The sequence below is a fragment of the Mesoplodon densirostris genome, chromosome 7 (assembly GCF_025265405.1).
Source record: "Mesoplodon densirostris isolate mMesDen1 chromosome 7, mMesDen1 primary haplotype, whole genome shotgun sequence".
NCBI lineage: Eukaryota > Metazoa > Chordata > Mammalia > Artiodactyla > Ziphiidae > Mesoplodon > Mesoplodon densirostris.
In genome coordinates this window covers 73839063-73854074 of record NC_082667.1, presented here as the reverse complement: position 1 = coordinate 73854074, position 15012 = coordinate 73839063, and the positions used below count along the sequence as shown (strand labels likewise).

At 39.3% G+C, this 15012-nt stretch overlaps 1 protein-coding gene across 7 annotated transcripts in view; it reads left to right on the top strand.

Annotated features, from left to right (window-relative positions):
- Positions 1–839: 839 nt before the first annotated feature.
- Positions 840–15012, top strand: part of UEVLD (UEV and lactate/malate dehyrogenase domains) — a 50823-nt gene continuing 36650 nt past the window's right edge. For 6 of the 7 annotated variants that reach the window (XM_060104665.1, XM_060104667.1, XM_060104668.1 and 3 more), the window contains exons 1-3: positions 840–948; positions 7962–8046; positions 14451–14516. In XM_060104665.1, the coding sequence (XP_059960648.1) occupies positions 907–948; positions 7962–8046; positions 14451–14516 (193 nt within the window). In that variant the 5' untranslated portion in view covers positions 840–906. The remainder of the gene's footprint in view (positions 949–7961; positions 8047–14450; positions 14517–15012) is intronic. The other variant, XM_060104666.1, reaches the window with a different exon arrangement.

Below are 15012 nucleotides of genomic sequence, written 5' to 3'. Positions count from 1 at the left end.
TTTGTTGAATAAATAAGTGCTCCTTCCAGTCTTTCCCTTTCTTCTCCCAGTAGAATCACAGCATTCCTACCTTTGGCTCTTCCTATAAATACAATCACCTTCTTGCCCACCCAACCTCTTGACAGTTACAATAGCCAGCTCCCAGGACTTTTTAGGCCCACTGGCTCAAACCAGGAATGCAAAGCAGCTAAGTAACTCATTCAAGGAAATCAAACAAGGCCCACAAATTGCATCTCTTCGTCTTACTTCTCCAGATGACCTTAACCACCAATCTACCTTTTTTTGTCTTCAAACTCTGTTACCTGACTTTTTCCTCTCTCGGCCACCAACGCTGTTATGCTCTGCCCTGCCCCGCCAAAGGCACACCCTCACTCGGCTGCCTTATCTCCCAGTTCTGACAATTCTCCTCCTGCGTCCGTTTTCCTTTCCAGCCCCCCCGAAATTTCTCTTTTGAAGCTCCATTACCTCTTCCTTCCTAAATCCAACCACAATTTGGGGTTTTTCTTGATCTTTCTCGATACTCTACTGAATTTATCACATTCTTCTCGAAACTCTCTCCCAGAACAGCGCCAATATCTTCTACCTCCTTTACTGCTTTTCCTCGGGTCCTTCCTATTCCTGTCTTCACCGATGTCCCCAAGTTTCCCTCCAGCAAGCTGGGTCGTGGTTCCCTTGGCGCTCACGCGTTTCTGAACGCGCTCAGGGTTCGCGGAGGAGCAGTGGTGAGACTCTGGGCGGAGCCTCGCTGAGCCTAGGGCGTTGGACACCGGTGGACTTTCGAGTCTGGGAAGGGGCGGGGCCTTGGACCGCTCGGGAAGTTTGGTCCTCGGCAGCCTCCGTCCAGTACAGTGCGAAGGAGATTCCGGGGCTGGGGTCTCAGAACCCGGCTCGTGGTCTTGGCTGGAGATGGAGTTCAACAATGAGGGTGTGAGGCGACTGCTTGGCAAGGTGCGGCTAGCCCGCCGGGCAGGGTCTGGGGCGCCGGGGCTTGGGGGCGTTTCCACCCCTGGCCGGGCCACCTACTTGAGGCGTTTCCCCGGCTTGTCAAGGGGCTTGGAGCGGGGGGTGGGCTGGCCTGAAGCCGGCTGCGAGGAGTGGCCGCAGGGAGGGCGCGGACCCCTCCTTCCCGAGGCCGGGGCTCTGGCTTCGCCTGCAAATCCGAGATCCCCCAACCTCCACCCGCTGTGAGACCTTCTCACGCCACCAGCTTCTCTTGGTCTCAGCTTCCAGCCCTCGCCAGTCCCTTTAACCACGCCTTTCTCTCTGCAGAAATGGCCTGCCCTCACCCCACCCCCTTTTTTTATGACTTGCGTTGCTAATCCTTTGTAGGACTCAACTCAGATGTCACTCCCTAGAAACAGAATCACTACCTCCTTTACTTGCTTTCAGAAATATCGATTATCACATCTGGAGTAATTATTTACATACAAACCTTACTTGGGCGGTAAACTCTGATGGCAGAGACAGTGCTGTAGTATTCCCATCACCTAGCCTGGCACGACGGAGTGCTGAGTAACTGTGCAGTGAATGAAAGACCTGTGTAGACTTAAGAATGAAGACAGGGTTGGAAGGCCCGGAAAAGATCCTCGTAATGTTGAAAGGTTGAGGTGGAGGGCTGACCCGGAAGTCTGACCTGCGTTTCTCGGGCATGACTAACGCTAGTTTCTATGTTACACCAGGCTCTTAGTTCAGGCTCTCTGATTCCGCACCAGTGTACAGTCTGAGGCAACCACATTTTTCACCAGTTTCTTAGTTATATGTTTCATAATGCTTCTTAAAACTTCGCTATGCGGAAACCGTACGTTCATGACTTTTTTTTGTTTTGTTTTTTATGAAAAAAACTGATAATTTTATTGAAGCACGAGACATGATACATTCTGAATAAAACAATAGCAAAATGTAATGGCATCAGTTAAATATGAAACATATACATGCACATACTTTTCTGGTTCTTTTGATTACATTTTCCTCTCAAGATAAACTGCTCTCTCTTTAGTTGGGTTTGCCTGTGTCTTTTTTTTTGTTGGGGCAGTTTGTACACCCCTTCGAGGTTTTGAAGCCTTATGATTGAAATTGTTTATATAGTTGATTTGAATGATTTTATCTACTGTGACAGGTGTGTAGGTCTTTAGGAAGAGAAGTATCATCGTCCTTAGGATTACACCCTTTCTGTCTCCTCTTCAGAGAACATGAAATTAAAAGAACCACTCTTATCAAGTTTTTCAGTGACGGAAGCATGGTGTATTGTCCAGGGGGAAGAATTGCTAAAGCTGAGAATAGAAAAAGAACTTCATAATTTTGGTGGAACTGGAATGCAGGAAAAAGACAAAAGAGAGACAATAATTTTCTCAAGGGTGGGACCAGAATAGTTGAGGAAGGTTTTTGTTTTTGTTTTCTTATCATCAGTGCATAGCATGGAGTCTGGCACTTAGGTGCTTAATAAATGTCTGTTGGATGTGTAAATGAAGGAGACCATTTAGAAACACGTTAGTCCAGCAAATATTTCCAAAGTTCCTTAACCCTCGAGGTAGGCAAATAATATAATAACTTAATACTTAGAAATAATTTTACTGCTGAAAAATTTGTGAAGTGAACAATACATTAAAATCAAGCAACTGTGAGGAGAACATGAAAAATCTTATTGAAATCAAATGAAACCTAATAAGTATTCCAACCTAGGTAAATATTCCAGCTTCGTGGATGTGAAGATGTCAGCTCTCTCCAGATAGATCTATAGAGCCAAAGCAATTCCAATCAAAATTCTAACAGGGTATTTGGGGAACTTTTCAGACTGATTCTAAAATCATTTGGAAGGGCAGAAGGCCAGGAATAATCTTGACATTTTTACAGAAGAAGAATAGTTGTGGGACTTGCTCTACCAGATGTCAAGACTAGTAATTGAGGCTTAGTGTGATATTGGTATAGGATAGACAAATTAACCAGTGGAACAGACTAGAGGGCTTAGAACCATGTTCACATGTGTTTGGAAATGCGATAAAAAACAGAAGAGGCATTGCAGATAACTACAGAAAGGAGAGTGCAGAGACAAATGATTATCTATAAAGGAGAAAATGAAATTGGACCCTTACCTCTGACCAAACATAAAAATTCCCCGTGGACTGAAGATTCAAGTGTAAAAGACGAGCTTTAAAACATATACAGATAAATGTAGGAAAGAATCTTCATGGACTCAGAGTAGGCAAACATTTTTTTAAACAAGACGTAAAATACTCAAAGAAGAGTGATAAATTTGATTGCATTCAAATTAAGAACTTTTATATATAAAAAGACACCATGAAGAGAGTGAAGAGGCAAAATACAAACTTGGAGAATAGTATTGTAACGCATAATTGGCGAAGTATTGGTATCCAGAATATATAAATTAGCCTACAAATCAATATTAAAACCAATAGAAAATTGGACAAAAGACATGAATAATCTTTTTTTTTTTTTTTGCAGTACGCGGGCCTCTCACTGTTGTGGCCTCTCCCGTTGCGGAGCACAGGCTCCGGACGCGCAGGCTCAGTGGCCATGGCTCACGGGCCCAGCCACTCCGTGGCATGTGGGATCTTCCCGGACTGGGGCACGAACCCGTGTCCCCTGCATGGGTAGGCGGACTCTCAACCACTGCGCCACCAGGGAAGCCCACGAATAATCATTTTTTAAAAAACAAAAGAAGAATCAGGGAAATGAATGTTTGCTCAACCCATTAGTAACCATGGAAAAGCAAATTGAGAGCATGGTAAAACACCATTTTCTCTCACTAGATTGTCATAAATTAAGATCATTTCAAAGGGTTTGGAGGATGTGGATGAATGGGAATTTTAAACTCTATGGTAGTTACCATAGAGAATTCATAATATATGAAGCAAGAGACATTCACAGAATTACTCATCATTAAAAATTAGAAACAACCCAAATGTTCATTGACAGAAGGAAGGATAATTTGTTCTGTACTCATTCACACAATGGAAGACACTATGCAGCAGTGAAAATGAATGAACTACATCATGCAACAGTACAAGTGAATCTTAGAAACATTATATTCAGTGAAAAAAATTGGAGGTTATATGCAAGATTATATTTTGATTAAAACAAGAAACAACTAAACAACAAACAGTGTGGTGTTTAGGGATGCACACAAATGCGATAAAAACTATGTAGGGCAAAAGCAAAGGAATGTGACCACACAATTTAAGGTAGGCAGTTGAATGGTTAAGAGAAGGAGCACCCGGACAGATGTAATGGAATTGGAAAGGTCTGTGCTGTCCAGTATGGTAGCCATTAGCCACATGTGGCTCTTTAAATCCATCAAAATTAGATAAAATTAAAAATGAGTTTCTCGGTCACACCAGCCACATATTAAGTGTCAGTAGCCACATGTGGCTTGTGGCTACTATATTGGACAGAACACATAATGATCTTTTCCACCATGGCAGAAAGTTTTGTTGGACAGCACTGTTCTAGATCAAACATGGGTGAGTTGGTGCCTGAGTGTTTATTCTTCAAAATGTATATATATATACATATATGTTTATATGTATATATATTCTTTAGTTGTATTAAATATTAAGTTTAGAAAACTTCTCTGGTTCCCTAATTCCTATTTCCCACTCCCCTGGCCAAGTTACCTTGGACAGGTAACTTAACCTCGATTTGCTCAGTTATGAAATAATAGGATTGGATTTGATCTGTAAGATTCCTTAATGCTTAATTTTTGTTTAATAAAATGATGCCACAAAGTATTCCTCAGGGTGTTCAACATTTGAGCAATGTCATACAGGAGTACTCTTGATGTTCGTAAGTATCAGTCTACTAAATAAACATACTGTAGTATAGTGGATAAAGTTAAAATTTTAGTAACTTCTCAATTCTTCAGCTGATTTTTATGATAGTATAATTGCTTTAGTTTTAGAATCTCATGGGCCAGTTTTCCTCTTTAGTTCCCTGCCTGCACCCTTTAAGCAAATGGCATTATCTGAGGCATATTCCTTGGAGAATGTTATACAAGCTTCTCTTAGGTGGTATAAGAACAGTAATGGAATATATGTCTTAATATTACACTAAGAAGATATTCTGTTTCATATATAGTGAAAATGATATGCTTTTTATTTTTCTAGGACAGATAAAATAGGTCTTTTTCGTCAGAAAGGCAAATCACATATTCAACTAGTAGTGATGTTTGGATTTTCAAGCTCTAACAAAGAGTGCTTTTGCCCTCTTTTGACAAACTTTTATGTCAGTTTTGCAGTTAGATCAATTCTGGTATATAGCCCCATGCAGCCATTAATCATTACATTCTCACAGGATGTTAAGGATGTAGAAAACAGCTTATAACATCAAGTAGAAAACAAAAATTATTTGGTTCATAATAAATGTATATTCCAGGTGACAACAATGCAGCCTTTTGTACATTTGTGTAGTGTCTGGAGTTGAGATGGTTTCATTCACTTTTGTTTTCACTGAATCAGGGACACTGAATCTGGGACTCATTTTTACCCTGCTGTAGTTAATACTGATCGATTCTTAGTTTTAGTGATCTTAGTGATCGATCCTCAGTCCTTTGGATCATAATTGCTTTCTATATCCACTCTACTCATATAAATCTGCCTCTTTGCTAACTCCCATCCAATTAGCCTACATTTATTGAAGCCATACCCTGTGCTAAATGCTATGGGGAAATAAAAATGAGTAAGAGATGTTTCCAGTCCTCAAGTTGTTAATTATACACTTTTTCTTCGCCAAATTCTTTCCCATCTTAAAATGACCTTCCTCCTTCCCTCTAATTTTCTGTACCGTTCTAGGCTCTAATGTGAATTGTAGACAACTCTTTTCAGAGGGCTTTCTGTAACATAGGTATGCTTTGTCGATTCATTATTTCCTGTCGGTACCTACTATTGTATACATATTTTGTTTAATATCTCATTTTTACATATGTTAATCATGAAATCTTCATACATACCTGCTGAAGTTGGCAGGCAGTAGAGCTATATCTCTTTTGCCCATGAAAAACTTAAGACTCAGAGAGAGGAAATAGGATCTCTTAGCAGTTATTTTATTTTCTCCCAATCTCCTCCAACCCTAGGCAACCAATAAGCTACTTTCTGTTTCTATGGATTTGCCTATTTTGGGTACTTTATATACAAGTCATACAATATGTGGCTTTTTGTGTCTGTTTTCTTTAACTTAGTGTAATGTTTTCAAGGTTTATCCATGTATGTATCAGTTCTTCATTTTTATGGCTGAATATTCCATTTTATGGATACGTCACTTTATTCATCAGTTGATGGGCATTTGGATTGTTTTCACTTTTTGATTGTTATGAATAATGCTGCTATGAACAATTGTGCACAAGTTTTTGTGTGGACATGTTTTCATTTTTCTTGGGTATATAACTCAGAGTGGAAGTGTTGGGTCATATGGTAACTCTGTGTTTAATCTTTTGAAGAACTGCCAAACTCTTCCAAAGCAGCTGCACCATTTTACCACCAGCAGTGGTGTATGTATACGAGGGTTCTGATTTCTCCACATCCTTTCCCACATTTGTTACTGTCTTTTTGATTATAGTATGAATCCTCCGACTTCTTTTTTTTTTTTTTTCTAATTTGTTTTTGGCTGCATTGTGTCTTCGTTGCTGCACTCGGGCTTCCTCTAGTTGCGGCGAGCGGGGGCTACTCTTTGTTGTGGTGCGTGGGCTTCTCATTGCGGTGGCTTCTCTTGTTTCGGAGCATGGACTCTAGGCGCGCTGCCTTCAGTAGTTGTAGCACGTGGGCTCAGTAGTTGTGGCTCGTGGGCTCTAGAACGCAGGCTCAGTAGTTGTGGTGCACGGGCTTAGTTGCTCTGTGGCATGTGGGATCTTCCCCTACTAGGGCTCAAACCCGTATCCCCTGCATTGCCAGGCGGATTCTTAACCACCACGCCACCAGGGAAGCCCTTTTTTATTCTTTTTTAAGATTGTTTTGGCTGCATTCCTTGAATTTCCATATGAATTTTAAGGTCCATTTGTAAATCTTTGCAAATGAGCAAAAAAAGTCAGCTGGGATTTTGATATGGATTGGCGATTGTTGAATCTGTTGGGGAGCATTGCCATCTTAACAATATCAAGTCTTCTGATCTATCGACAAGGGATATCTTTCTATTCATTTAGATCTATTTTAATTTCTTTCAACAAGGTTTTGTAGTTTTTAGAATCTAAGTTTTGCATCTTGTTAAATTTATTCCTAAGTATTTTATTCTTTTTGATGCTATTGTAAATGTAATTGTTTTCTCAATTTCATTTTCAGAATGGTAATAGACTCTTAACATACTTTTTTTTTTTTTCATTTAATGCCTAGTCCGGGAGGTGGGTATAATTTCTCTTTGCGAATGAGAAAATAAGTGCAAAGAAGTTAAATGATTTTGCCCACAGGGCAACCAAGGTAGTATTTCTGAGACTACATCTGGATGAATGAGGAGGCAGTTCACTCAACCTGACTGCAAACCTCTGCATGCTTTCTGTTTTCCCTTTGAAACCCAGCTGCGGTACCAGGTAGGGAAATTCAGGGTGTCTCAAGTGAATGAGATATTCAGGCATGAGAGGTGGATCTTAAAGTGATGAGAGGGGTGCTACATCCTGCCCTACTTCTTAAGCCTTCAGGAAGTATTTAGAGGCATTTGATATAGTGATTAAAGACCCAGGCACTGGGTTTGAGCTCTGGCTTCACTACTTAACTTGCTATCTACCACAGCAAGTTATTTTGATTCTCTGGCTTTCATTTTCATCTTCTGTAAAGTCAAGCAGTTATAAGCCCTGCCTACTTCATAGGGTCGTTATTAAAAGGATGAAGTCAAATACTATTCATGTTTGTAAAACTCAGAGCCCAGGGCCTAGCACATAGTAAGTGTTCAGTTAAATGTTAATTTGTAATTGTTCTGTTGCTTATAATTTTATTCTTATTCTGTGTTCATTTTTCTCTCTTCAGTACAAGTTCAGGGATCTAACTATGGAAGAACTGAAGAATGTAAATATGTTTTTCCCACATTTCAGATATTCCATGGATACCTATGGTAAGAATTGTATCTTCTAGTTTTTGCTACATTATTTAAACTATTAATTATTTGTTCCTAGAGATCTACAAACTTATTATAATTTCTCATTTCTCTCTCTTTTTTTGCGGTACGCGGGCCTCTCACTGTTGTGGCCTCTCCCGTTGTGGAGCACAGGGCTCCGGACGCACAAGCTCAGCGGCCATGGCTCACGGGCCCAGCCGCTCCGCGGCATGTGGGATCTTCCCCAACCGGGGCACGAACCCGTTTCCCCTGCATCGGCAGGCAGACTCTCAACCATTGCGCCACCAGGGAAGCCCTCATTTCTCTCTTTTATCCCCTGATTTTGAGCTACACTTTATGACCTGTGGTTTTTGAGGAAATTTAAGTTAATAAAATTTATATGGTATTAGTTTTCTATTGCTGCTGTAACAAATGAACACAAATTTAGTGGCTTAAAACAACACAGGGACTTCCCTGGTGGTCCAGTGGTTAAGACTTCGCCTTCCAATGCAGGGGGTGCAGGTTCAATCCCTGGTCAGGGAGTTAAGATCCCACATGCCTCGAGGCCAAAAAACCAAAACATAAAGCAGAAGCAATATTGTAACAAATTCAATAAAGATTTTAAAAATGGTCCACATCAAAAAAAATCTTTAAAAAAGAAAGCAACACAAATTACTTAACTTAATTGTATCTAAAAAGTCTCTTTGCCAAATAAGGTAACATATGCACAGGTTCCAAGGATTAGGATATTGGACATCCATGGAGGCCATTATTCTGCCTACCACATATATGGTTGATAATAAATTAATAGCAAAGTTTTTGTTATCTTCTTCACTTAATATAGAGGGTCTGGTTACTTGAGAAAGATTTTACTTTACTATCTTTCAAAATTTCTGACCACAACCCACACTTGGAAATGTATTTTATATCATGACCCCATATACACACAACTAAAGTATTATGTACACCTTGGCGTTTTCTATTCCATTCCATACCGTTTAAAAAAAAATGCTGATTGAGACTCACTAAATTGATTTCAGGACCCACGAATTAGTCAAAACACAGTTTTGAAAAGCTTCTTTATTCTACACGGGTATGTTTTGTATTTGAATTAGCTTGGGTTACAAAAATATGTCTAATTCAGAATTATATATTGGAAAATTTGAGGCATTATTGAAGTATTTCTTAGGAATAGCTAATTTTATGTGTGGAAGAAATGATTAGATTCTGGCCTACCTGTGTCTGGCCTCTCTTGATTAGCACCCAGGTATTTGGTGCTGCATAAATGCCTGGGATGGGGGATTTAACAGCTACTATTTATTGAACACCAGATATACTTCCAAATGTTTTATCTATATTATTTTACATATTGTTGTACAACCAAAGCTGTGAGGTGAGTATTATCATCTTCATTTTTCAGAGAAAGAAACTGAGGCTCAGAGAGTTTAAATAACTTGCTTAAGATTACACAGCTAGTTAGGCATGGAGTTGGGGCTTGTACTCATGTCCATCTTGCCCTCTGCTTGAATAATACTTGTTCTTTTACAATCTATAAGTAATCTTATAGATTTAAACCTTTGTTATACCAGTTAATTCTTATTCTCATTTCCCCCATCTAGAGAAAGTAGGCTGTGGTGCCATTAAACCCTCAAGCTATAGGATTAATATTGTCAAGGTACATTTTATTATTGAAGACAATGTTAGTCATATATTATAATCATTTTTCTTTTGGCTTTTTGAATAATTTGGACAATGACTATTTACACCCATAGTTTCTCTACCACATTTTCAGGTTCTTCTGTGTCCCCGAGAAACAATCCCTGTTCCACTCCTCTGTCCATTTTAGTTTTGCCTTAAGAGTGATCCCTTCACCCATTGTTACCTTTCACTCATATAGTTCAAGGTAAATATTTGTACTTATGTACACTCTTGGCCTTGAGTTTTCTGTCAGCCTGGCTTTTCCTCTTCTCCCTTTCTGATAGGTCATCAAGTCTATTTAGACTTTTTTCTTCCCCTGCATAAATAGTACAGTAAGCTACTGAAGTCCTTAAAGGACCACATTCCAAGGCAGTTTGACAGTTTGAAACCAGATGTAGTGTTTTCTGTATTCAGTTCAGAAATTAGGGCATTGATTCTCCATCAGTGTGTCCCAGATGGGTAAGTTGAAATTTCAGGGATGTGAAGATTGAGAAAAGGTTGAGAATAATGGAGTTAGAGAAAGCAAAGATAATTATTAATCCTTCTAAAAGGTCACTTTCAAAAGTAAAACTAACTTCTTTTTTCTGATTATAAAAGTTATAATCTGATATCTGAAAGTGATTATAACTGATGTCACATGTGACAATTATTTGATAATGTCCCCACATTTTATAATCCTTTACTTCTTATTAAGGGTTTTCACATCATCTCATTTAATCATTTTTTTTAAACATCTTTATTGGAGTGTAATTGCTTTACAATGGTGGGTTAGTTTCTGCTTTATAACAAAGTGAATCCGTTATACATATACATATGTCCCCATGTCTCTTCTCTCTTGCGTCTCCCTCCCTCCCACCCTCTCTATCCCACTCCTCTAGGTGGTCACAACAGCTTTGCATTTCTAATTCCTTTTTTCTTTAGGGGCAGTTGCTATATTCTTTTTTTTTATTACACTTTTTTTTTGCTTTATAACAAATTTAATCAGTTATACATATACATATGTTCCCATATCCCCTCCCTTTTGCGTCTCCCTCCCACCCTCCCTATTGCACCCCTCCAGGCGGTCACAGAGCACCGAGGTGATCTCCCTGTGCTATGCAGCTGCTTCCCACTAGCTATCTACCTTACGTTTGGTAGTGTATATATGTCCATGCCGCTCTTTCACTTTGTCACAGCTTACCCTTCCCCCTCCCCATTCCTCAAGTCCATTCTCTAGTAGGTCTGTGTCTTTATTCCTGTCTTACCCCTATGTTCTTCATGACTTTTTTTTTCTTAAATTCCATATATATGTGTCAGCATACAGTATTTGTCTTTCTCTTTCTGACTTACTTCACTCTGTATGACAGACTCTAGGTCCATCCACCTCATTACAAATAGCTCAATTTCATTTCTTTTTATGGCTGAGTAATATTCCATTGTATATATGTGCCACATCTTCTTTGTAACATTCATCCGATGATGGACATTTAGGTTGTTTCCATCTCCAGGCTATTGTAAATAGGGCTGCTATGAACATTTTGGTACATGTCTCTTTTTGAATTATGGTTTTCTCAGGGTATATGCCCAGTAGTGGGATTGCTGGGTCATATGGTAGTTCTATTTGTAGTTTTTTAAGGAACCTCCATACCGTTCTCCATAGTGGCTGTACCAATTCACATTCCCACCAGCAGTGCAAGAGTGTTCCCTTTTTTCCACACCCTCTCCAGCATTTATTGTTTCTAGATTTTTTGATGATGGCCATTCTGACTGGTGTGAGATGATATCTCATTGTAGTTTTGATTTGCATTTCTCTAATGAGTAAAGATGTTGAGCATCCTTTCATGTGTTTGTTGGCAGTCTGTATATCTTCTGTGGAGAAATGTCTATTTAGGTCTTCTGCCCATTTTTGGATTGGGTTGTTTGTTTTTTTGTTATTGAGCTGCCTGAGCTGCTTATAAATTTTGGAGATTAATCCTTTGTCAGTTGCTTCGTTTGCAAATATTTTCTCCCATTCTGAGGGTTGTCTTTTGGTCTTGTTTATGGTTTCCTTTGCTGTGCAAAAGCTTTGAAGTTTCATTAGGTCCCATTTGTTTGTGTTTTTATTTGCATTTCTCTAGGAGGTGGGTCCAAAAGGATCTTGCTGTGATTTATGTCATAGAGTGTTCTGCCTATGTTTTCCTCTAAGAGTTTGATAGTGTCTGGCCTTACATTTAGGTCTTTAATCCATTTTGAGCTTATTTTTGTATATGGTGTTAGGGAGTGATCTAATCTCATACTTTTACATGTCCCTGTCCAGTTTTCCCAGCACCACTTATTGAAGAGACTGTCCTTTCTCCACTGTACATTCCTGCCTCCTTTATCAAAGATAAGGTGACCTCAAGACTGCAAGGGACAAAGTTGGGATATGAGTCAAGTCTGTTTGGGTTCCAATGTCAAAGTGATCTTTCTCTCTAATGTATTGATATTTTATCTGTGTCACGCAAAAAAAAAAAAAAAAAGATAAGGTGACCATATGTCCGTGGGTTTATCTCTGGGCTTTCTATCCTGTTCCATTGATCTATATTTCTGTTTTTGTGCCAGTACCACACTGCCTTGATTACTGTAGCTTTGTAGTATAGTCTGAAGTCAGGGAGCCTGATTCCTCCAGCTCCATTTTTCGTTCTCAAGATTGCTTTGGCTATTCGGGGTCTTTTGTGTTTCCATACAAATTGTGAAATTTTTTGTTCTAGTTCTGTGAAAAATGCCAGTGGTAGTTTGATAGGGATTGCATTGAATCTGTAGATTGCTTTGGGTAGTAGAGTCATTTTCACAATGTTGATTCTTCCAATCCAAGAACATGGTACATCTCTCCATCTATTTGTATCATCTTTAATTTCTTTCATCAGTGTCTTATAATTTTCTGCATACAGGTCTTTTGTCTCCTTAGGTAGGTTTTTTTTTTTTTTTTTTTTTTTTGCGGTATGCGGGCCTCTCACTGCTGTGGCCTCCCCCATTGCGGAGCACAGGCTCCGGACGCGCAGGCTCCGGACGCGCAGGCTCAGCGGCCATGGCTCACGGGCCCAGCCGCTCCGCGGCATATGGGATCCTCCCAGACCGGGGCACGAACCCGTATCCCCTGCATCGGCAGGCGGACTCTCAACCACTTGCGCCACCAGGGAGGCCCCTCTCCTTAGGTAGGTTTATTCCTAGATATTTTATTCTTTTTGTTGCAATGGTAAATGGGAGTGTTTCCTTGATTTCACTTTCAGATTTTTCATCATTAGTATATAGGAATGCCAGAGATTTCTGTGCATTAATTTTGTATCCTGCAACTTTACCAAATTCATTGATTAGCTCTAGTAGTTTTCTGGTAGCATCTTTAGGATTCTCTATGTATAGTATCATGTCATCTGCAAAAAGTGACAGCTTTACTTCTTTTCCGATTTGGATTCCTTTTATTTCCTTTTCTTCTCTGATTGCTGTGGCTAAAACTTCCAAAAGTATGTTGAATAAGAGTGGTGAGAGTGGGCAACCTTGTCTTGTTCCTGATCTTAGTGGAAATGGTTTCAGTTTTTCACCATTGAGGACGATGCTGGCTGTGGGTTTGTCATATATGGCCTTTATTATGTTGAGGAAAGTTCCCTCTATGCCTACTTTCTGCAGGGTTTTTATCATAAATGGGTGTTGAATTTTGTCAAAAGCTTTCTCTGCATCTATTGAGATGATCATATGGTTTTTCTCCTTCAATTTGTTAATATGGTGTATCACGTTGATTGATTTGCGTATATTGAAGAATCCTTGCATTCCTGGAATAAACCCCACTTGATCATGGTGTATGATCCTTTTAATGTGCTGTTGGATTCTGTTTGCTAGTATTTTGTTGAGGATTTTTGCATCTACGTTCATCTCATTTAATCATTATGACAACTTTATGATGCAGTCTTGATAGATTTTATATCTTTATTTTATAGATGATGAAACTGAAGTTCAAAGAGGTTAAAGTAACCAAAAGTCACACACCTCTGTCGACGGAAATAATAAACAATCTGTAATAGGAATAGAAAAGCGTTTTATTTGAGCCAGTCTGAGCACTATAGCCTCAGATAGTTCTGAAGAGCTTTCCGAAGAAGCATGGTTTTCAGCACAGTTTTATATCTGTCAGAACAAAGAACATCAAACATCACAGGGGTGCATTCCTTCAAGGTTTCAAAAAAAGACAAATGAGCATGCACACAATGAGTCAGCATGGCCTTGGCGCCTGTGAAGGGAGCTTTATCATTGAAGGAGTGCTAGCATTGATGTTTTAGGGAAGGGAGGCATTTATCTCTGTCTTCAAAACAGACATTCTTTACTTCTGGACAATGCACCCTTTTCTTTAATGATTAAAGCAGATGTACAATGTATGTTTAATGGGCCACAAAACTGGCTATTCTAGTTAGCATAAAGCTTAAGTTAAATAATGTATAAGCTAGGATGACTTCCCCATATTTCAATATGTGAAAATTTCTTCCATCACCTCTAAGTAGGAAAAGTTGGCCAAAAACTTGGGATTTCAGTATCTAAGTCCTGTGTTCTTTCAACTACCTGCTCTGCTTTCTAAGAGAACATCATTTAGTTCTTTGCCCTTGTCAACATATTTACTGATTCCTAGATGATGGTATTTAGAAATTATGTGTGTTTCCGTATGTGTGTATGTACATGCACACACTTTAATACAGTTCTTCCTACTCCTGATTGCGCATTCTGGGGCTTTTTTTTTCTTCCAGTTTTCAAAGATAGTTCCCAGAAAAACCTGCTGAATTTCACTGGCACTATTCCTGTGATGTATCAGGGTAAGTGTGGAAGTTGAGAAAATGTGGGAATTTTCTAAAAGAGCAGTTTAATTAGAACTTATATTTGTTTAGTTCCATAACATTCTGAAAGTGGTTTTTTTTTTTAAAGAACATTGTTACAAGCCAGTCAATTTTTTATTTATTTATTTTTTAAATGTTTATTTTTTTGGCCACACTATGTGGCTTGCGGGATCTTAGTTCCCCCAACCGGGGATCAAACCTGGGCCCCCAGCAATGGAAGCTCAGAGTCCTAACCACTGGGTTGCCAGGGAATTCCCCTCAAAGTGTTTTAACATGTATATGATCTATACTGAACCTTACTGGATATAGCAGAATGCTGTCCCAGTGAAGGAAGGCTTAGGTTAATACCAACAAATTCAGTTCAGTTCAACGAATATTTATTTATTGAATGTCAACTATCTGCCCACTACTCTGCTAGGTTTTGAGGTACAGAGGCGAGCAAGACAGACATAGGTCTGCGCTTGTGGAGAGCTAA